The sequence below is a fragment of the Schistocerca gregaria genome, chromosome 7, assembly GCF_023897955.1.
Source record: "Schistocerca gregaria isolate iqSchGreg1 chromosome 7, iqSchGreg1.2, whole genome shotgun sequence".
Lineage (NCBI taxonomy): Eukaryota > Metazoa > Arthropoda > Insecta > Orthoptera > Acrididae > Schistocerca > Schistocerca gregaria.
In genome coordinates, this window is record NC_064926.1 from 198,531,545 (window position 1) to 198,553,608 (window position 22,064).

General features: G+C 40.8%; 1 protein-coding gene across 2 annotated transcripts in view; it reads right to left on the reverse strand.

Moving 5' to 3' along the window:
- LOC126281936 (probable ATP-dependent RNA helicase DDX10) overlaps positions 1-22,064 on the reverse strand; it is a 93,318-nt gene that overhangs the window by 53,857 nt on the left and 17,397 nt on the right. Inside the window, exons 2-3 of one of the 2 annotated variants that reach the window (XM_049981281.1) lie at positions 21,423-21,614; positions 11,232-11,382 (exon numbers count right to left, since the gene is read on the reverse strand). In XM_049981281.1, coding sequence (XP_049837238.1) covers positions 11,232-11,382; positions 21,423-21,614 — 343 coding nt within the window. The remainder of the gene's footprint in view (positions 1-11,231; positions 11,383-21,422; positions 21,615-22,064) is intronic. The other variant, XM_049981282.1, reaches the window with a different exon arrangement.

Below are 22,064 nucleotides of genomic sequence, written 5' to 3' on the forward strand. Positions count from 1 at the left end.
AGCTCATTTCCCTCCACTTTTACATTTTTAACTGTCAGACTTCACTTGATACTCCTGTTCTGTGTCAAATATATAACAGGTTTTCTATGACGTTGAAAGATAAATCTTCTAGAATGAAACAATCACCTTCACAAACAGCTGCTACTGATTACTGGTTTGAGGAAATAGATCTAAGGTCATCAGTCTTCTATTCATACCCCAGGACAGAATCAGCACATCCCATCTACTTGCATCTACAGTAAATTATTTGGCACGGCTGACAAAGTTATCTAAATGTATGCGTAGCATGTATTTGAGGTGGGAGGTAGGTACCACATAAAGGGGTATGAGAAACAACCTAAAAACTACAAGGTGTCCATAATTAAAGTTCAAGTTTCAAAATGCTGTAGAAAGAGAACCACTGCTCAGAATGACATCAGATTGGAACAACATATTATTGGCACAGTGGTAAACATCAGGGGAAAAAATCTTTATCAATAGATGAAAATGTATGCATCTTAATGTAGATGAGGTTGGCTACAAATGACAGATGAATTGCAATACGACAACTATGGCTTGCTTTGCACATTATTCCACCTGTACTGTTCAGTGTACATGACTGTACAAGTTTGGCAGTCAAGAGTTGTGGCACTGTTAGTTAGGTAAGCCTCTTTGCTACGACAATTTCCTATCCAGTAAGATGGGAAAAATCAGTTTTTAACTATCCTGGAGCCAAAATCCGCATAAAACTCAAAACGACATCTGTTTCTAATTGTTGTGAGAATAGCCCATGGCATGTTTAATATGCTGTCTAATGTTTTCTGTCACAAGCTGAAATCTAGAAACAGCATGTTCCACAACAGATTGCAGTGTCTCGGGTGTCTGTTCAGAATTTGTTGTGTAATGTGTGCATTCAATTCAGCTACAATCGTAATTGGAACACAGCCAGAACTCACATGGATTAAGATCAGATGATCTGGACAGCCAGGCTGTAGGGAAATGACAGCTGATAATTTTAGCATTTTCGAAATGTTTCTACAGCTGCTGCTTCATTGGCTGTGCAATTTGTGGACAAGCATAAAGATGCTCCTACCCACAAATTCATACTGTTGAAGGGTTGGAATGAAATTGGTAAGCAAAAGACTCTCATAGCATTTACCAGAGATGGTACAGATAACAGGACATGCAAAACTCATCTCCTAGAAAAAATATGGCCCTACCGTAAATGATGCCATAAACTTGCACCACAGAGTCGTCTTTGCAGAATGAAGTAGTACCGGCTGATGTGAGTGTAGGTTTTTGTTGTTGTCTATAGTCTGCAATTCTGCGTATTGACATGTCCTTGGTGATGGAAATGGGCTCTGTCTGTATACAGAATATTCCAGGTCCACTCCCTACAAACTTTCATGTGAGCACAAAATTCCAGAGCAAACGTTTGTATTATTGACAGGTAAGCAGAAAGCAACTCCTGAACATGGGTAATTTTGTATGGATAGCAATCCAGGATGTTTTGTAGGATTTTATGCACAGTGATAGTACGCATATCCAAAGTTCGGGGAATTCTCCATGCATTGCATTTTTGAACACCACTGCAATGTGATGTGATGATATCTTTGATGGATGTCTCAGGTTAATTATTTCCTTCCTCTGCCACACTGTACTTCAAAGGAATCTGTCTTTTCCAATTTTCTAGTCATTTTCTCCAAACTCTTAGCAGACATCAGACCAACGACTTTCATGTCCTCGGGTGGCTGGAAATTCTGCGGGCTACTGGCGCACAGCCACTGTTCTTGCAAAAGATCTTTACCAGCAGCATGCCATCCTTCATGGGGACAGTCACATTGGACATCTCAGACACAAACTGAGGAACAGCCGTGTGCAATGCATCAGGTCATTTCCCTCTTGAACTGATAAACAACAACCAGTAGGCTGTGGACATAGGAGTGTCAGTGTGTGTGTGTGTGTTTGTGTGTGTGTGTGTGTGTGTGTGTGTGTGTGTGTGCTTTTTACCAGAAAAAATGCAAGAGCTCGAAACCTAGTGCGCATAGTGTCTCCTGTTATGTGTTTTGATGCCCCACTCCACCATAGGGGAGTGGGTGATTTCCCTTATTTTATGTATTGTTGCATCCACCAATTTCATTACTGTTATGTAGTGCCAATTCAACTCTCTTCCTTCCCATACTATTTTAAACAAATTTCTGCTTTTCTTTCCTTATTTAAAACCAACTGTCTATTTTTTATTCCTCAATAAGAATATACTTTCTTCTCCTAAACAATAATTGTCTTCAAAACATACACTGGCCACCCTCTGCAGCATAATTTGAATACCTGCTATTCTAACGACCCATCACATTAAATAGTGTCATAGTACAACCCCTGCTCTCATGGAAGCACCCCTTTTTCAAACATCTAATTACAGTGTTGTTTTTAACATACTCTCCACTACCGACTCCTGCTGCCCAAACTGACTATTAACCAACTGTGTGTGTTTATGATTGCACTGTGGGACTGTGTATGTTTATTTACAATCATTTGTGTTTCTTAAAACTGTGTGTCAATTTGCAATTAAACATATTTAATTATGAATGTACATACTCCCCAGTGAGTCCAACATTGCTCCTGTGGGGCACATAGCTATCTGTGCCCTAAAAAGCAATTCAGACCTTCTCATCCTCATCCTTCCCACAGACAAATGCTCCATCACAGTGGTCATGAATCATAGTGACTGTGTGGCGGAGGGTCTCTGGCAACTTTCCAACACTTCTCTCTACAAATATTAAGACATTGATCCCCGCCCAGAAGTCCAACATGACCTCAGCAACAGCTCCTCAGTTCATACCAAATCCTATCTCCCTCCTCACACTAGCAGACCCCCCCCCTCCCACTCCAACCTTTTACCTGATCCACAAACCCAAGCCCACAGGTCTCCCTAAAGGTTGTCCCATTGTGTCTGGCTATAATGCTCACACAGAATGAATCTCTGTCATTGTTGAGCAACAACTCCAAACTATTGTACATTAACTCCCATCCTGCATTCAAATCCCTGCTCAGTTCCTTCAATGTCTCTTGTTTCTGTCCTGTTAGCATTAGATTTGTTAATAGTCCCTATGGGTGTCACATCCTTGTACACCAACACCGCTCATGCCCATCGCCTTGCGCCCATGGGACATTACGTTCTCAACATCATCCTGATACCAAACCGACCACCTCTTTCCCGATCCTTGTAGCTAACCACATCCTGCCACAAAATTACTTCACTTTTGGAGGCAAAATCTACAAACAAATCAGTGGTACTGTCATGGGCACTTGGATGGCACCACCCCATGTAAAGTTATTTATGGGCCATCCTTCCTATTGGGTCAACACTTAAAATAACTTTTGTGGTTTAGATTCACTGATGAATTTTCATCATCTGGACTAATTGCAAGGTCAATTTTTGCTCTTCCCTCCATAATCTAACATCTACTCCAAATTTGCTTCACCTGGTTCTTCTCAATTCAATGAGCCACTTTCCCTAATGTCACGCACTTTGCAGTGGTTTGCAGAGTATGGATGTAGATGCAGATGTTGATCTCAGCCTCTCAGATGGCTCCACGAGTATCTCTGTTCATATCTAGGGTACCAATCACAAACTGTGCCACCCCTCCGGCAGCTGTCACCTGACCCATGTCAAAAAGTTTTCTGTCACAGCCTCGTCATGTGTCAATGCTCCATCTGCAGTGAAAAGCTTGAGTTGTTGAAATATACTAAATTAGTGATACACAATATCCTACCCATTTCATCCATCAACAGATCTCCTGTTCCATCTCCTCCTCTGAAACCATTGACCACCTGTTGACCACCAACCAGCACTCCTCTGAATACCCAATATTACACTTGCTTGGGCAAGCTCAACCACATCCTTCAATAGCACTTCAATTACCTCCCGCCATACTCTGAGATGAGAGATATCCTAAACAAAATCCTGCTGTCACCAAAAGCAGTATTATACGACCAATTCAACTTGCAGAATATCCTTTTCCAGCCCCATGGGTGCAGGACTGAACCTCGTCAGTCCAGGTGCAAGACTTATCAAACATCCGCACACCTCCTACCACAGTTCAGTCACAGGCATTTCCTACTCAATAAAAGGCATGGCCATGTGTGAAATGAGCCTTGTTATGCAACATCTTTCAGAAGTGATGGTCAATATTCAGGGATATGACATGAATGATCATTCGAATCAAAGAAAGAAAGTAAACATGGTAACTAAAATGCATATCTTAAGACCTATGAACAATTCTTGAGCTTCAATACTGTGAAACAAATCTATTCTACTGTAAGCTCTGTCCAGTAAACATGTGCTCTAAAATGTATACCTCAAAAGTAATAAGCACTTGTTCATTGGAAGAGTTGTGTTTCAAAGTAGCGAAGATGAACAAGTGCAAGACTTGTTAATAGCACCTCAAATTATTATCAACTTTAAAGTTTTGAGTGAATGAAGAGTTTGTTAAGAGGTCTGTACAGTTTCCTTATATTTTTTGTCTTAAAAGGTTGTAGATACATAACAGTTAATTTTTGAGAATAGCTGTGTCTGTCAAATCTGCGAGTTTGCAATGCCCAGCTGACTGCTGAATCACGATGTGTGACAAAGATGACAGCTACGGAGCAGCTGATCACTAGAAACCATTGCCGGTAAATGCTAAGAAGAAACACTTATTGTTAAAGAGGGAATTAGCATGATATGTTTGTTCACAGAGAATGGTTCTTGGCTTGTCCTCCTAGAATTTCAGTTCAGCATCTGGATATTGTTCTAATAGTGAGCCTCAAGAGAGATTATCTCAATAATATGATGAGATTGGCTCACATGTAAGATACATGAATTACTTTGTGATATGGATATAACTTAAGTATGTTAAAAACAGTTCTAAGTCATTTAGAAAGATATTTTGTGAAGATTATAGGCTTGTGTAGAAAGTGATTATTTCATCAACAGTGACTTAGCGATGTTTGATTAGGATTTATTGTGCAGCTTTGGCATGAATGTCGTAATATAGAAAATTCTGGAAATCTCATTGGTTGCACTGAATGTGTAGTCTATATTAAAGAGAAGTCTAGGTAATAGTTATTTATTGAGAAACAATCAGAAGTTTATTGAGAATTTGATAGCTTTTCCCCTTATCCCTAAATTACAAATCGAGAACCATTTATTAGGGAACACGCTAATTGTCTCTAAAAAGAGATCATCGAGTGCTGTGTGTTTAATTTTAAATATTAGCGAGTTGCGGAAGTCAATGCCTGAAGTGGTTGAACTTTGTTTGATTATTTTAAGTTCATATAGTTCAAAAGTGGTGGTGACACTCAGGTTTTTTGATTTATTTTTTATATTACATTTCCACTAAGTGTGGTTTTGAATAAAGAACCAGCACTCATCAAGTAAAACGCTGACTTATAGCTGTAAATGGATTAATGGCAGGAAATAAAGAATTAACTGTTTTAGGCTGAAAATGTCAGTATCCGACTTGTGCTTTAGGCCTAAACTATTACAAGAAAAATATTGAAAAGTTTATTTCAAAGCAGACTAGTATCTCGAATATATCTTTTCATATCAAACTAAATCCAAAGGCCAATAAAGTAAAAGAATGGCATATTGGTAAAAGCAAAGTTGAAAGAAATTAAAAGCCTAAAGAGAAGGAAAAGTATTTTTCAGTTAATAACTTGCAATGAAAAGAAAGATAATTAATGTTTATTTAGACATGAAAAGCAAGTTTGTGTTTTACTGAAAACTACTAATTATAAACAAAGTTATTCCATTTAATTCCGCACGTTTGAGATTGACGAAATAGTTTATTATGATAAAATTTCAATAGAGTCTAGGATATTGTTGTTGCACGCCACTACTTACACAGGTTATTGTTGACTGACAACGAAAGATAAACAATATTAAATTATATCTTGGCCTTGTTAACGTATTTTCCAATTTATGTAAAAATTTATACATTCACACTGATTGCTTGTATATAAGATTATTCATTGAAGCTTTAAAAGAGGAGCAACTACAAGGCGAACGGATCTATAGGACACATTCATCAGTTATGTTCAAAATCTGTTGTTTCTGGTACCTACATAATCTAGAAAGCATTTTGATGTGTTGTCAGAACACATGGTGTAGGCTTCCCTATAAGTTGCTGTTATTGATAAATATCTCAATCCTACTCCCACAGACTCTGGCTTTTACTATTTTTCTGGTGATTGATACTAGCTTTGGTGGTAGTTTATCTTTCAAACCTAGCGAAACCTGATAGTTAGACGCATTGTTGTAATTAATATCCAGATATCTACCACTCATTCCATCATACCACGAAAAATGTTACTGTGTCCATCCTTTCGTACATGGTGATGTAGTGAGCTGTAGTGTGATTTATAGCAAGAAAAGCTGAATATCAAATTTTATGTGACATCGTTGTGTTAGTACAGACAATTATTTCAAGTCACACAGATTACGTTGTTGAGTGCACGCAAGGTCTACATCTACATCTACATTTATACTCTGGAAGCCACCCAACGGTGTAAGGCAGAGGGCACTTTACGTGCCACTGTCATTACCTCCCTTTTCTGGTCCAGTCGCGTATGGTTCTTGAAAAGAACGGCTGTCTGAAAGCCTCCGTGCGCACTCAAATCTCTCTAATTTTACATTCGTGATCTCCTCGGGAGGTATAAGTGGGGGAAGCAATATATTCAATACCTCATCCAGAAATGCACCCTCTCGAAACCTGGCGAGCAAGCTACACCGCGATGCAGAGCGCCTCTCTTGCACAGGCTGCCACTTGAGTTTGCTAAACATCTCCATAACGCTATCACCCTTACCAAATAACGCTGTGACGAAACGCGCCGCTCTTCTTTGGATCTTCTCTATCTACTGCGTCAACCCGATCTGGTACGGATCCCACACTGATGAGCAATACCCAAGTATAGGTCGAACGAGTGTTTTGTAAGCCACCTCCTTTGTTGATGGACTACATTTTCTAAGAAATCTCGCAATGAATCCCAACCTGGTACCCGCCTTACCAACAATTAATTTTATATGATCATTCCACTTCAAATTGTACCGCACGCATACTTCCAGATATTTTACAGAAGTAACTGCTACCAGTGTTTGTTCTGCTATCATATAATCATAGAATAAAGGATCCTTCTTTCTATGTATTCGCAATACATTACATTTGTCTATGTTAAGGTTCAGTTGACACTCCCTGCACCAAGTGCCTATCCACTGCAGATCTTCCCATAACACTCCCCTGTGGCACGCCAGAGGTTATTTTAACGTCTGTAGACGTCTCTCCATTGATAACAACATGCTATGTTCTGTTTGCTAAAAACTCTTCAATCCAGCCACACAGCTGGTCTGATATTCCGTAGGCTCTTACTTTGTTTACAAGGCGACAGTGCGGAACTGTATCGAATGCCTTCTGGAAGTCAATGAAAATAGAATCTACCTGGGAGCCTGTATCTAAAATTTTCTGAGTCTCATGAACAAATAAAGCGAGTTGGGTCTCACACGATCGCTGTTTCCGGAATCCATGTTGATTCCTACAGAGTAGATTCTGGGTTTCCAAAAATGACATGATACTCGAGCAAAAAACATGTTCTAAAATTCTACAACAGATCAATGTCAGAGATATAGGTCTATAGTTTTGCGCATCTGCTCGACGACCCTTCTTGAAGACTGGGACTACCTGTGCTCTTTTCCAATCATTTGGAACCTTCTGTTCCTCTAGAGACTTGCGGTACACGGCTGTTAGAAGGGGGGCAAGTTCTTTCGCGTACTCTGTGTAGAATCGAATTGGTATCCCGTCAGGTCCAGTGGACTTTCTTCTGTTGAGTGATTCCAGTTGCTTTTCTATTCCTTGGACACTTATTTCGATGTCAGCCATTTTTTTGTTTGTGCGAGGATTTAGAGAAGGAATTGCAGTGCTGCCTTCGTCTGTGAAACAGCTTTGGAAAAAGGTGTTTAGTATTTCAGCTTTAAACGTGTCATCCTCTGTTTCAATGCCATCATCATCATCCCGGAGTTTCTGGATATGCTGTTTCGAACCACCTACTGATTTAACGTAAGACCAGAACTTCCTAGGATTTTCTGTCATGTCGGTACATAGCATTTTACTTTCAAATTCACTGAATGCTTCACGCATAGCCCTCCTTACAATAACATTGACATCGTTTAGCTTCTGTTTGTCGGAGAGGTTTTGGCTGCGTTTAAACTTGGAGTGAATCTCTCTTTGCTTTCGCAGTAGTTTTCTAACTTTGTTGTTGAACCACGGTGGGTTTTTCCCGCTCCTCACAGTTTTAGTAGGCACGTACCTGTCTAAAACGCATTTTACAATTGAATTAAACTTTTTCCATAAACACTCAACATTGTCAGTGTCGGAACAGAAAATTTCGTTTTGATCTGTTAGGTAGTCTGAAATCTGCCTTCTATTACTCTTCCTAAACAGATAAACCTACCTCCCTTTTTTTGTATTCCTATTAACGTCCATATTCGGGGATGCTGCAATGGCCTTATGGTCACTGATTCACTGTTCTGCACTTACAGAGTCGAAAAGTTCGGGCCTTTTTGTTATAAGTAGGTCCAAGATGTTATCTCCACGAGTCGGTTCTCTGTTTAATTGCTCGAGGTAATTTTCGGATAGTGCACTCAGTATAATGTCACTCGATGCTCTGTCCCTACCACCCGTTCTAAACATCTGAGTGTCCCAGTCTATATCTGGTAAATAGAAATCTCCACCTAAGACTATAATATGCTGAGAAAATTTATGTGAAATGTATTCCAAATTTTCTCTCAGTTGTTCTGCCACTAATGCTGCTGAGTCGGGAGGTCGGTAAAAGGAGCCAATTATCAACCTAGCTCGGTTGTTGAGTGTAACCTCCACCCATAATATTTCACAGGAACTATCCACTTCTACTTCACTACAGGATAAACTACTACTAACAGCGACAAACACGCCACCACCAGTTGCATGCAATCTATCCTTTCTAAACACCGTCTGTGCCTTTGTAAGAATTTCAGCTGAATTTATCTCTGGCTTCAGCCAGCTTTCTGTACCTATAACGATTCAGCTTCGGTGCTTTCTATCGGCGCTGGAAGTTCCAGTACTTTACCAATGCAGCTTCGACAGTTTACAATTACAATACCGATTGCTGCTTGGTCCCCGCATGTCCTGACTTTGCCCCGCACCCTTTGAGGCTGTTGCCCTTTCTGTACTTGCCCGAGACCATCTAACCTAAAAAACCGCCCAGTCTACACCACACAACCCCTGCTACCCGTGTAGCCGCTTGCTGCATGTAGTGGACTCCTGACCTATCCAGCAGAACCCAAAACCCCACCACCCTATGGCGCAAGTCGACAAATCTGCAGCCCACAAGGTCGCATAACTGTCTCAGCCTCTGATTCAGACCCTCCACACGGCTCTGTACAACTTATTGTACTATTACGAGAGTGAGCTACAATGTCTGATGTTGATTTTCACCTATGTACTGAGGTACTGTTCATACCGTACATTTCCTACAAGATAGTGGTGTCTAAAGGTTGGCGCAGTACGCAGTTTTCTACCTGCCATGGAGGTATTCATATTCATATTCATATTCATATTCTTATTCTTATTCTCTCTCTCTCTCTCTCTCTCTCTCTCTCTCTTTCTCTGCCCCATCACCCCCCACCCCATTACCTCTGTGGCTCCTGTTAGCTTCATTTCCACTGGTACTGGTATTTCTTCACGGACACTAACAAATACATTGTCATCTGTTTCAGGCCCCTCATCCATGCACTCAGTGCTATATTGTATTATGTAAGCCAAATGTGCAGTTATAGTAACTTTTGCACTACTTAGTTTTACTCTGAGTATTTAATTTACACAAACTGGCATTTTGCACATCAACAAATAGTGCAAGAAGCAAAAGAAAAGCCAAACGAAAAAAAAAGTTCTGAGAACTAATTTGGTGCCCAACCTGAGGTCCTTTGAACAGTATTCCAAAATGCAACCATTCAAGCACCGTCTGATAATTAACATTTGCCTTCCATGTTCATCATCGTGTGCAGTTGTCATAGAAGCTCAATTACTTATTTTGTAGTTGGAAATTTGACATTAATTGTGCAGTTAATACTACTCAAGCTGAGAGAGTATTTTTGTAAGAGATGTTAAATTCTTACTGGCTACTGTTGCATTCCAAATACTTAACTTTTCACTGCAAATATCTCTAATTTCCCTTTCTTACATCACCACTAAGGCCTCTATAATATGTCTTACACTAATCACATTAATTACAAGTTGTGTACAAGAACTGCTATCAGCTTCACTCACTCATTACTTACATATCCAATAATTTCTTAACCTAACCTTACAAATCTAAAAACATATTCAGGCTTATCACTGTGAGAATAGAATATTCACATTTACCTGACATTTTTGTATTAATAACTTCTTTTTATTTGTTCATCTTGTGCACTGCCACTACATTGTGAACTAACAGTTGCAATCGAACTCAACTTAATTGGTGAAATTTCTCCAGTCAAAGATGATCCTACTTCACAATGATATAACATGAGACTAATGTTCATACAATCTAGATTTTTGAGTTCAGTTTAACTCGAAGTCATTTTCTGAATTAATGTAAGGTCAACAGCTTTACAAAATCGACTCTAAGTCTACCAAATTTATGACTGGTTTAGTGTTTTGCAATGTTTACCCTTCTCAACAGAAGTGCTAATAGTAACCAGAGAATACTGATCCCTATGAATCCTTTCTAATGGTCCAGACAAATTTGTGAGGTTCACCAATTGTGCCCTATTTAAACACACTTCAAAATTGTGTGAAACCTAAATTTTGATGGTGGAATATGGGTCTGAATCACATATTTAAACATACCACAACTAAGAAAAATATTATTTTGAAAGTAATATGAAAGAAGATTTACTTTAGTTCTCCGACTCAACAGTCTGGTGATTGAGGTAAAATAGTCTCATCTTTTAATCACACAAATAAGTCAAGAGTATAAAAAGGGGCTATATAATATCTTATTAACTGACTCCAATGAGAAATTTTTTGCCAGGTATACAAGACAAAATTCTTTCTTACTATAAATAGTGTCCAAAGAACAGTTCAACTGTTGAAGATTCACATGCCTGTTTTTCCATTTCAAGCTCGTTTGAAGAGTACAGTGAAAGAAGTATTCTAACTTACTACAAATAAGCCAAATTTAATGTCTGGTATACAAACCTATTATAAGCCCAGCAGAGAAATCATGGTAACGGCCAACTTTACGTAGAGTTTCAAATATCTGCAGGGCAAGTTCCCTGGTTGGTGTGATGATGAGGGCTCCCAGACCATCGAGCCGCGTCCACTGGTGACAAAACAGGTTTTCTAGCACCTGTAAAAACACAAATATCTAGTATAAGGGTAGCTTCTGCTGTAATCCTTTTTCGTTTCTTAAATATCTGTAGCTGAACACAACAACACATTTATTAGATGAAATCCTGCCTCGGGCATGGATGTGTGTGATGTCCTTAGGTTAGTTAGGTTTAAGTAGTCTAAGTTCTAGGGGACTGATGACCTCAGCAGTTGAGTCCCATAGTGCTCAGAGCCATTTGAACCATTAGATGAAATTTTCACAGCTATGCCTTTTTGCACTGATGACTGTCATTACTTCAGACGTAAATGACTCTGCAACTGTCTGATGCTCAAAGGACTAACAATTCTACAAATGAGGGGAATTGAAATCTGACACACTGAAGACCTGCAAGATAAAATGATACAGTGAAGGTGACTTTATCTGTCAAAGAAGATATTAGAGCTGCAGAATAAGGCACCAATGAAAAAAAATGTAATTTTTATTGGGAAAAATATGACAAATGCCCCCAGGGAGTAATCAAGTTAGTGTGAGGTCCTTGACTATAGCAGATACATTCCAGGTACTGTGAACGAACAAATAAGGCTGACATAAGTGCCATAATGACATGAGTCCCAGCAGATGTTTTTCAAGAAACATTGATAATCTGGAAGGGACCATGATAGAGAGAAACACACACACACACACACACACACACACACACACACAGGGATCAGCCAAAAAGTTGTGGCTATTGTCCACCATGACATTGGATGCTGTCTGGAGGCATTGCAGGCCTGTGACGCAGTAACAAAAGTATGTAAGTGGAGCAGACACGGACAGAGGATCACCCTAGCAAAGATATTGGCCGCAAATGGGGAAATCCACTGAGATAAGCAACTTTGACAAAGGGCAGATTATTATTATGCAGAGCCTGTGAATGAGGATATCAAAAACAGTGAAGCTGTTTGAATGTTCACATGTTACTGTCATGACCATCTACAGAAAAAGATAGGAGGACAGTGAAACTACCACTAGGCGTTACATGTTCAAACATTCAAGACTATTCACAGAACATGGGGTTTGGAAGTTTGTCTGCTCTGTAAAGTGCGATAAATGGTGATTTGTGGCATCTCTGCCGAAAGGGAGCCATGATGTTGCACACACAAGTGTTTTGGAGTACACCATTCATCATACATTGTTGAACATGAAGCTTCACAGCTGACCACACCTACATGTACACATGATGACCCAACAACATCATCAATAATGATTGAGGTAGGTATAGGATCATCAAAATTCATCTGTCAATCAATGGAAATGTGTCGGCTCTTCGGTTGAATCAGATTTTTGCTACACTCGACCAACGGTTGTCTCAACAAATACTGTCACCGAAGTAAACAGCGGCTCGAAATGTACGGTGCACCACTGACAAAGACTAGTGGGAGCAGTATTATGCTATGGGAGACTTTCTCCTGTGCTTGCATACATCCTGTGGTAGTAATTGAAGACATGGTGACAGCTGCAAACTACCTGCATCCCTTCATGCTTGATGTCTTCCCTGACAATGATGTCATCTTTTAGCAGTCTCAGAGCCAGAATTGTGCAACAGTGGTTTCATGAGCATTAAAGTGAACGTACATTGACGTCTCGGCGACCAAATTCATCCGATGTAAATCTGGGTCACTATCAAGCACCATCACCACGTAGGCCAATCAGCGGCTCATTTTTTACGCGTATTATTTGACGTGTGCATAGACATCCAAAGCCACATACCTCCACAAACCCATCAACAAACTGTTGGATCCCTGATACACAGACTCAGTTATTTGTATCACTTCAAAGACAAACAAACAAGCTATTAAGCAGGTGGTCACAATATTTTGGCTCATCGGTGTATGGATATTGTATTCAGTGCAACAAACATACCAGGCATCAGCTAATGTAATCGACTTAATCAACTAAACAAGAGGATACGATTGGAATGTTTTCTTTCAACAAAGAACATAAAATATTAATTGTTTTGATTAATCCCAGTGCAATCCAATAAGTACACAACCAGCAATGTAACTAAGCAAGGCAAGAAAAGTATTTTCGAACGGCTGGGCTCTACATACCTTCACAGGCTAAATTCTCAGTAACACCAATAAACATGTCTAATTGTGTCTATTAGCAATACTAAGAATCTCACCAATGAAAATAAGTACTGGCCAGCTTTTCTGTCTCATAATTTCATAGTTTTTCAATTGAATTTTCCTTCTCATACAATTAAAAACTGCTTAAATCAAACAATATGTACAGAAAATTTCTCTCATTGAATGACTAGGTCACTAGTTATCAGCAATGGCAAATATCTCGTCATTAAGCATAAAACAGTAATAATTGGCAATTTTGACATAAAAATAGCATCATCTTGTGTTCTGAATTGTCTAATCTTATATAGGAGGCTTATAGCTCAAATGCACGAAGGCAGTGACCCAGGTGCCTGCAGGCAGTGGTAGGCAAACAGCTAATATACAGACAGACAGGTCTACATGATTGTACAGTCCTGGCCAAATGCCTATGGGCTAGAGCAGTCAAGTGGCTCATGCATATACAGAATACACGCAACATTGTCGCCTGCTGGGTAGCCTACACCACACCCAGAAAACTAACAGTGGCTCGAGTGTTTCCATGACCCATGACCAGTGTTGGAACAGCCTATTGTACAGCAATGTGGGATAAATCAAAATATTTTGTGTGTACTAACAAATAAATGTAATTTTTACAGTCTTCATGCCTGACAGTCAGTCTGGTTGCAGCCTTAGCCGGCCACCCAGGTCACCTGATTTGTCAGTGTGTGATTGCTTTGTGTGGGGAGTCTAAGGTGTATCACAACAACCCTCACAGACTTCGAGAACTACAGCAGAACATTAATATGGGACAATGCAGACAAGTAGATGAAGCCTCAGGAAAGAGAACAATGACAACAACACAGTAAATCAAAGACAGATGTGAAAGAATAATAAGAATTAAAAAGCTGGAAAGGGTAGGAGGCAGGCAAGCCCACTGAGCAAGAGCAGCCACAGGGCCGTTAGGTCAGAGCATGTAACGGGCACCCCTCCAATCCCTCAAGTGGGCGATGGGGCCAATGTGCCTTATCTCACGAGGAGGAGTAGAAACCACCTTCACAGGTAAAATACAAAACCAGATCAGCTGCTTTGGTATCATCCCTCTGGTCCTGGAGGATGTGTGTCAGCAAGTTGAAGGTTTCACTGTAAACTGGCCAAATTAGGGCAGTCCAGTAGGATGTGAGCCACCATAAGACAGGCACCATACCACCAATAGTGTTGATCTTCACAACGTAGAATTCAACTTTCGGTCAGTCAAGCGTGGCCAATGGAAAGTCAGCAGAAAGATAGATTTCCTGAGAGAAGCACTAACGAAAGACTGCCACATGGTCATGGTCCCCTTTAATGCTTGCAGGTTATTTGGAGAAACCAAGGCACACCAGTCCACTAACAATTGATGGCACAGAGTTGAGTGAAGGTCCAGTTCTAATACCCTATCACCATAGTCGGCATCTCAGTAGCCAACTTTGCCAAACAGTCAGCATGTTTGTTCCCTGGGATTCCGATGCGACCTGGGGTCCAGTCAAAGACGACCGTCAGTCCTGCTTGATGGAGGTCGGAGAGGAGATCCTGTCAAGGACAGTACTGGTCAATAACCTGAAGGTTACTCAGCAAATTACTGCCGATGTAGATCATCTTGCCGGTGCAACAAAAAATGTGACTGAGGGCTTCAATCAATGGCCACAAATTATGCAGTGAATACATTGCATCCATTTGGAAGGGAGCAATGCAAAATTGGTTCATACGTCAACCGTAGAGTTTTTTTTTTTAATCCCACTTGTTGTTGTTGTTGTGGTCTTCAGTCCTGAGACTGGTTGGATGCAGCTCTCCATGCTACTCTATCCTGTGCAAGCCTCTTCATCTCCCAGTATCCATTGCAACCTACATCCTTCTGAATCTGCGCAGTGTAGTCATCTCTTGGTCTCCCTCTACAATTTTTACCCTCCACGCTGCCCTCCAATACTAAATTGGTGATCCCTTGATGTCTCAGAACATGTCCTACCAACCGATCCCTTCTTCTGGTCAAGTAGTGCCACAAACTTCTCTTCTCCCCAATCCTATTCAACACTTCCTCATTAGTTATGTGATCTACCCATCTAATCTTCAGCATTCTTCTGTAGCACCACATTTCAAAAGCTTCTATTCTCTTCTTGTCCAAACTATTTATCGTCCATGTTTCACTTCCATACATGGCTGCACTCCATACAAATACTTTCACAAATGTCATCCTGACACTTAAATCTATACTCGATGTTAACAAATTTCTCTTCTTCATAAATGCTTTCCTTGCCATTGCCAGTCTACATTTTATACCCTCTCTACTTCGACCATCATCAGTTATTTTGCTCCCCAAATAGCAAAACTCCTTTACTACTTCAAGTGTCTCATTTCCTAATCTAATTCCCTCAGCATCACCCGACTTAATTCGACTACATTCCATTATCCTCATTTTGCTTTTGTTGATGTTCATCTTATATCTTCCTTTCAAGACACTATTCATTCCGTTCAACTGCACTTCCAAGTCCTTTGCTGTCTCTGACAGAATTACAATGTCATCGGTGAACCTCAAAGTTTTTATTTCTTCTCCATGGATTTTAATACCTACTCCGAACTTTTCTTTTGTTTCCTTCACTGCTTGCACAGATTGAATAACATCTGGGAGAGACTGCAACCCTGTCTCACTCCCTTCCCAACCACTGCTTCCCTTTCATGTCCCACGCCTCTTATAATTGCCATCTGGTTTCTGTACAAATTGTAAATAGCCTTTCGCTCCCTGTATTTTACCCCTGCCACATTCAGAATTTGAAAAAGAGTATTCCAGTCAACAGTGTCAAAAGCTTTCTCTAAGTCTACAAATGCTAGAAACGTAGGTTTGCCTGTTCTTAATCTTTCTTCTAAGATAAGTTGTAGGGTCAGTATTGCCTCACGTGTTCCAACATTTATACGGAATCCAAACTGATCTTCCCCGAGGTCGGCTTCTACTAGTTTTTCCATTCGTCTGTAAAGAACTCGCGTTAGTATTTTGCAGCTGTGACTTATTAAACTGATAGTTCGGTAATTTTCACATCTGTCAACACCTGCTTTCTTTGGGATTGGAATTATTATATTTTTCTTGAAGTCTGATGGTATTTCGCCTGTCTCACACATCTTGCTCACCAGATGGTAGAGTTTTGTCAGGACTGGCTCTCCCAAGGGCGTCAGTAGTTCCAATGGAATGTTGTCTACTCCAGGGGCCTTGTTTCGACTCAGGTCTTTCAGTGCTCTGTCAAACTCTTCACGCAGTATCATATTTCCCATTTCATCTTCAACTACATCCTCTTCCATTTCCATAATATTGTCCTCAAGTACATCGCCCTTGTATAGACCCTCTATATACTCCTTCCACCTTTCTGCTTTCCCTCCTTTGCTTAGAACTGGGTTTCCATCTGAGCTCTTGATGTTCATACAAGTAGTTCTCTTATCTCCAAAGGTCTCTTTAATTTTCCTGTAGGCAGTATCTATCTTACCCCTAGTGAGATAAGCCTCTACATCCTTACATTTGTCCTCTAGCCATCCCTGCTTAGCCATTTTGCACTTCCTGTCGATCTCATTTTGAGACGTCTGTATTCCTTTTTGCCTGCTTCATTTACTGCATTTTTATATATTCTCCTTTCATCAATTAAATTCAATATTTCTTCTGTTACCCCCCAAGGATTTCTACTAGCCCTCGTCTCTTTACCTACTTGATCCTCTGCTGCCTTCACTACTTCATCCCTCAAAGCTACCCATTCTTCTTCTACTGTATTTCTTTCCCCCATTCCTGTCAATTGCTCCCTTATGCTCTCCCTGAAACTCTGTACAACCTCTGGTTCTTTCTGTTTATCCAGGTCCAATCTCCTTAAATTTCCACCGCTTTGCAGTTTCTTCAGTTTTAATCTACAGGTCATAACCAATAGATTGTGGTCAGAGTCCACATCTGCCCCTGGAAATGTCTTACAATTTAAAAGCTGGTTCCTAAATCTCTGTCTTACCATTATATAATCTATCTGAAACCTGTCAGTATCTCCAGGCTTCTTCCATGTATACAGCCTTCTTTTATGGTTCTTGAACCAAGTGTTACCTATGATTAAGTTGCGCTCTGTGGAAAAATTCTACCAGGCGGCTTCCTCTTTCATTTCTTTGCCCCAGTCCATATTCACCTACTATGTTTCCTTCTCTCCCTTTTCCTACTACCGAATTCCAGTCACCCATGACTATTAAATTTTCATCTCCCTTCACTATCTGAATAATTTCTTTGATTTGATCATACATTTCATCAATTTCTTCGTCATCTGCAGAGCTAGTTGGCATATAAACTTGTAATACTGTAGTAGGTGTGGGCTTCGTATCTATCTTGGCCACAATAAAGCGTTCACTATGCGGTTTGTAGTAGCTTACCCGCATTCCTATTTTCCTATTCATTATTAAACCTACTCCTGCATTACCCCTATTTGATTTTGTGTTTATAACCCTGTAGTCACCTGACCAGAAGTCTTGTTCCTCCTGCCACAGAACTTCACTAATTCCCACTATATCTAACTTTAACCTATCCATTTCCCTTTTTAAATTTTCTAACCTACCTGCCTGATTAAGGGATCTGACATGCCACACTCCGATCCGTAGAACGCCAGTTTTCTTTCTCCTGATAACGACATCCTCTTGAGTAGTCCCCACGCGGAGATCCGAATGGGGGCTATTTTACCACCGGAATATTTTACCCAAGAGGACGCCATCATCATTTAATCATACAGTAAAGCTGCATGCCCTCGGGAAAAATTACGGCCGTAGTTTCCCCTTGCTTTTAGCCATTCGCAGTACCAGCACAGCGAGGCTGTTTTGGTTATTGTTACAAGGCCAGATCAGTCAATCATCCAGACTGTTGCCCCTGCAACTACTGAAAAGGTTGCTGTCCCTCTTCAGAAACCACACGTTTGTCTGGCCTCTCAACAGATACCCCTCCGTTGTGGTTGAACCTAAGGTATGGCTATCTGTATCGCTGAGGCACGCAAGCCTCCCCACCAATGGCAAGGTCCATGGTTCATGGGGGGACGCACTTAAAAACTTACAAACACTTATATACATGATGGACAGCCAGGGACAGCTGACGAAAAACTATGAGGTCAACAGTCCTTTCGTCTAAATGATAGATGGAAGCAGATCTGAGGAAGGGTTACACACCATGGTGATGTATGCCATTGCTCCCAGACAAGAGATGACAGTTGGGAGAGTTGAGTTCAGAGCAGACACACTGCATGCAAACAGCAATCATGAGTCCAGTACTGGGCCTTTGTTGTGGGAGATGGATATCCCTACCAGGAAAAGGGACATGTATATCGCATGACTGTGCAACAGTTATTGCCACCTGACCTATAGTGGAGGGATACCAGCCTCCGCAAGCAGGGAGCTCACAGAGTTGGTCCGAAAGGCACCTGTCGCAAGTCAGACTTCACAATGGTGTATTGGTTTCAGCATCCGCAATGCTGAGGGTGATGCCGGGCCATACGCCATGCTCCCATAATCAAGACGGGATAGGATTAGAGCTCTGTAAAGTCATTAGAGTGTAGAGCAGTCTGCACACAAACTGGTGTTACTGAGGCAGCGAAAGTTTAAAGTGTGATCAGCACATTCACTTAAGCTCACGAAAGTGGGGAAAGTTCGTCAACCAGTCCCAGAAAGCAATAAGACTCCACCACATTGGGCAATTAGTCGCCAATGCTGAGTTCTGTTTGTGTACGGACAGTACGACGGTAACTGAACTGAATTAAGCATGTCTTGGTGGTGGAAAACTGGAAGCCATGGGTGAGAGCCCCGGACTGTGCCTTTTGCACAGCACCCTGCAGTGTTCCCCAACGCCAAAAGTGGAAGAGCAATAGTAAATGCAATCATCAGCGTACATTGTAGACCCCACGGCTGCACCTAGACTTTTAATAAGCCATTACAAAAAGCAGCATATTCAATAGAGCGCTGCAGGACCATTTTGCCTTGTATATTTGCGGGGGTGGGTGGGGGGCGGGGGGAGTACTGCCGGAAGCATCAACTTGTACCCTTGTACCTTGTGACAAGAAGTCCTAGACAAAAATCGGGAATGGGCCACGGAGATCCAACTCGCATAGAGTAGTGAGGATGTGATGATACCATGTGGTATCATAAGAATTTCGTAAGTGTATATAGGGAAAGCGCCGGCAGACAGGCACAATGAACAAAACACACACACACAGAATTACTAGCTTTCGCAGCCGATGTTTGCTTCTTCAGGAAAGAGGGAAGGAGAGGGAAAGACGAAAGGATGTGGGTTTTAAGGGAGAGGGTGAGGAGTCATTCCAATCCCGGGAGCGGAAAGACTTCCCTTAGGGGGAAAAAAGGACAGGTGTACACTCTCTCACACACACACACACACACACACACACACACACACACACACACACACACACACACATCCATCCGCACATACACAGACACAAGCAGACATATTTAAAGGCAAAGAGTAAGGGCAGAGATGTCAGTCGAGGTGGAAGTACAGAGGCAAAGAAGTTGTTGAAAGACAGGTGAGATATGAGCGGCGGCAACTTGAAATTAGCGGAGGTTGAGGCCTGGCGGATATCGAGAAGAGAGGATATACTGAAGGGCGAGTTCCCATCTCCGGAGTTCGGATAGGTTGGTGTTGGTGGGAAGTATCCAGATAACTCGGACGGTGTAACACTGTGCCATGATGTGCTGGCCGTGCACCAAGGCATGTTTATCCACAGGGAGAGACTTGAACTGGAGGTTTAAATCAGAAACAAAATTCACAAAGGTCTATGAACAATGTATGAGGGTTGGAACTTAAATAGTGGCAACTATTTATTCACAACCGATACAAAAGAGTTACATGTTTGCACCTGTTACTGTCCTTAAAAGTAGTCACCAGCGTTGTGTAGAACCCATTGCCAGCGATATGGAAGGCGTAGTATACTGTTAGCAGAGCCAGTTCTATTGATGGTGCAAATAGAGCAGTCTACTGTCTGTCGAATCTCTGGAACAGTTCTGAAGCGAATGCCACGAAGCGGTTCCTTCATCTTCGGAATCAAATCACAGTCACAAGGGCTTAAGTCCGGGGAGTATGGTGGATGGTACAGTGCAACCCAGTCCCGTCAACCAAACACAGCAGCCACAGCTTGCGCTGTATGCACCCGCGCATTGTCATGCAAAATTATGGGTGGATTGTGCAGAAAGTGTTGGCGCCTCTTTCGCAAAGCTGGTTGGGGACGATGCTCCAAAAATGAACAGTAATACTGTGCACTGACGGTATGCCGTAGAAGAACATAATGCGTTAGGACAACACTAACGCAGTTGTACATGAGAATCACCATAACTTGAGACACTCCATTTGCACCATCAACAGAACAGGTTCTGCTAATGTATACTACGCCTTCCACATCGCTGGCAACGGGTTCTACACAATGCTGGTGATTACTTTAAAGGACAGTAACATGTGCAAGCATGTAACTCTTTTGTATTGATTGTGAATAAATAGTTGCCACTATTTAAGTTCCAACCCTTGTATTTTTAGACTATCACTCTAACAATAAAGCATTTTGTTTCAAATTGTACACCCAATAATGACATACTTTAATGAGAGATTTCTGCAACAATAAAAAAGAAGCTTTTATGATAATGAAAAAGGATGCAAAACAGTATCATGATGTTAGGAAGTTAGATCACAGCTATCACACTGAATATTATAGAAACTGTCTTAAGGGGGCTTTATGTATGCAATAAATGATCATCTTCCACTATATTTGGAGCACAATGACAATGTCCCTATAGTTACTTGACTCAATTATGCATGGAAATAAAAATAAACACAATTTAAAAAAAATAAAATAAAAGCTTTGTTCAAACATTACCAGATACACGAAGAAGTGTACATTCAGAGCTTAATAATTTTACAACAAACACGCAACTGAAACATACCGGGACTAAAAATGCTACTGTCTTCCCACTTCCAGTCTTTGCTGCACCCAGGATATCAAGGCCTCTGAGAGCTGGTCCAATACTCTCACGCTGAATTTCTGTTGGTGTTACATATCCAGTATCTCTCAGACCCTTCTTTGTTCGGTGAGAGAGTGGAAAATCATTGAAACTATTTATTTTTGATGTATCAATCTGCAAAAGAATAAATACCATCAAAGTACGAAACAAAATAAGTCTCCTAAGTAGTTTATAAAGTAATTCTCTCTCACTTGTGATAACAAATAAAATACTATTTCCGTCCATCATTCCATACCAGTAATAAAATGATATTAAAAAAAGGGCAGGAAAAAGATGATAATTTAACATTCCATCAATGATGAAATCAATAGAGTGCCTGGAGGGTGAAGTATGATTTGACAAGACTGAGAATGGAAACTGGCTGTGTTTTTTACATGGGAACCATCGAAGTATTTGTTTTAACTAAATTAAAGAAGCCAGAGAAAAAAATATTCTTGTCAGCTAGGTATTTGATGTCTTTTACTCCTGGATGCAAGTGAATTCTCTAAATCAATTGGTCATCTCACACAATAACATTCAAAAAATTGTTCCACATTCTCATTTCACTAATTTCATGTGAGGAGC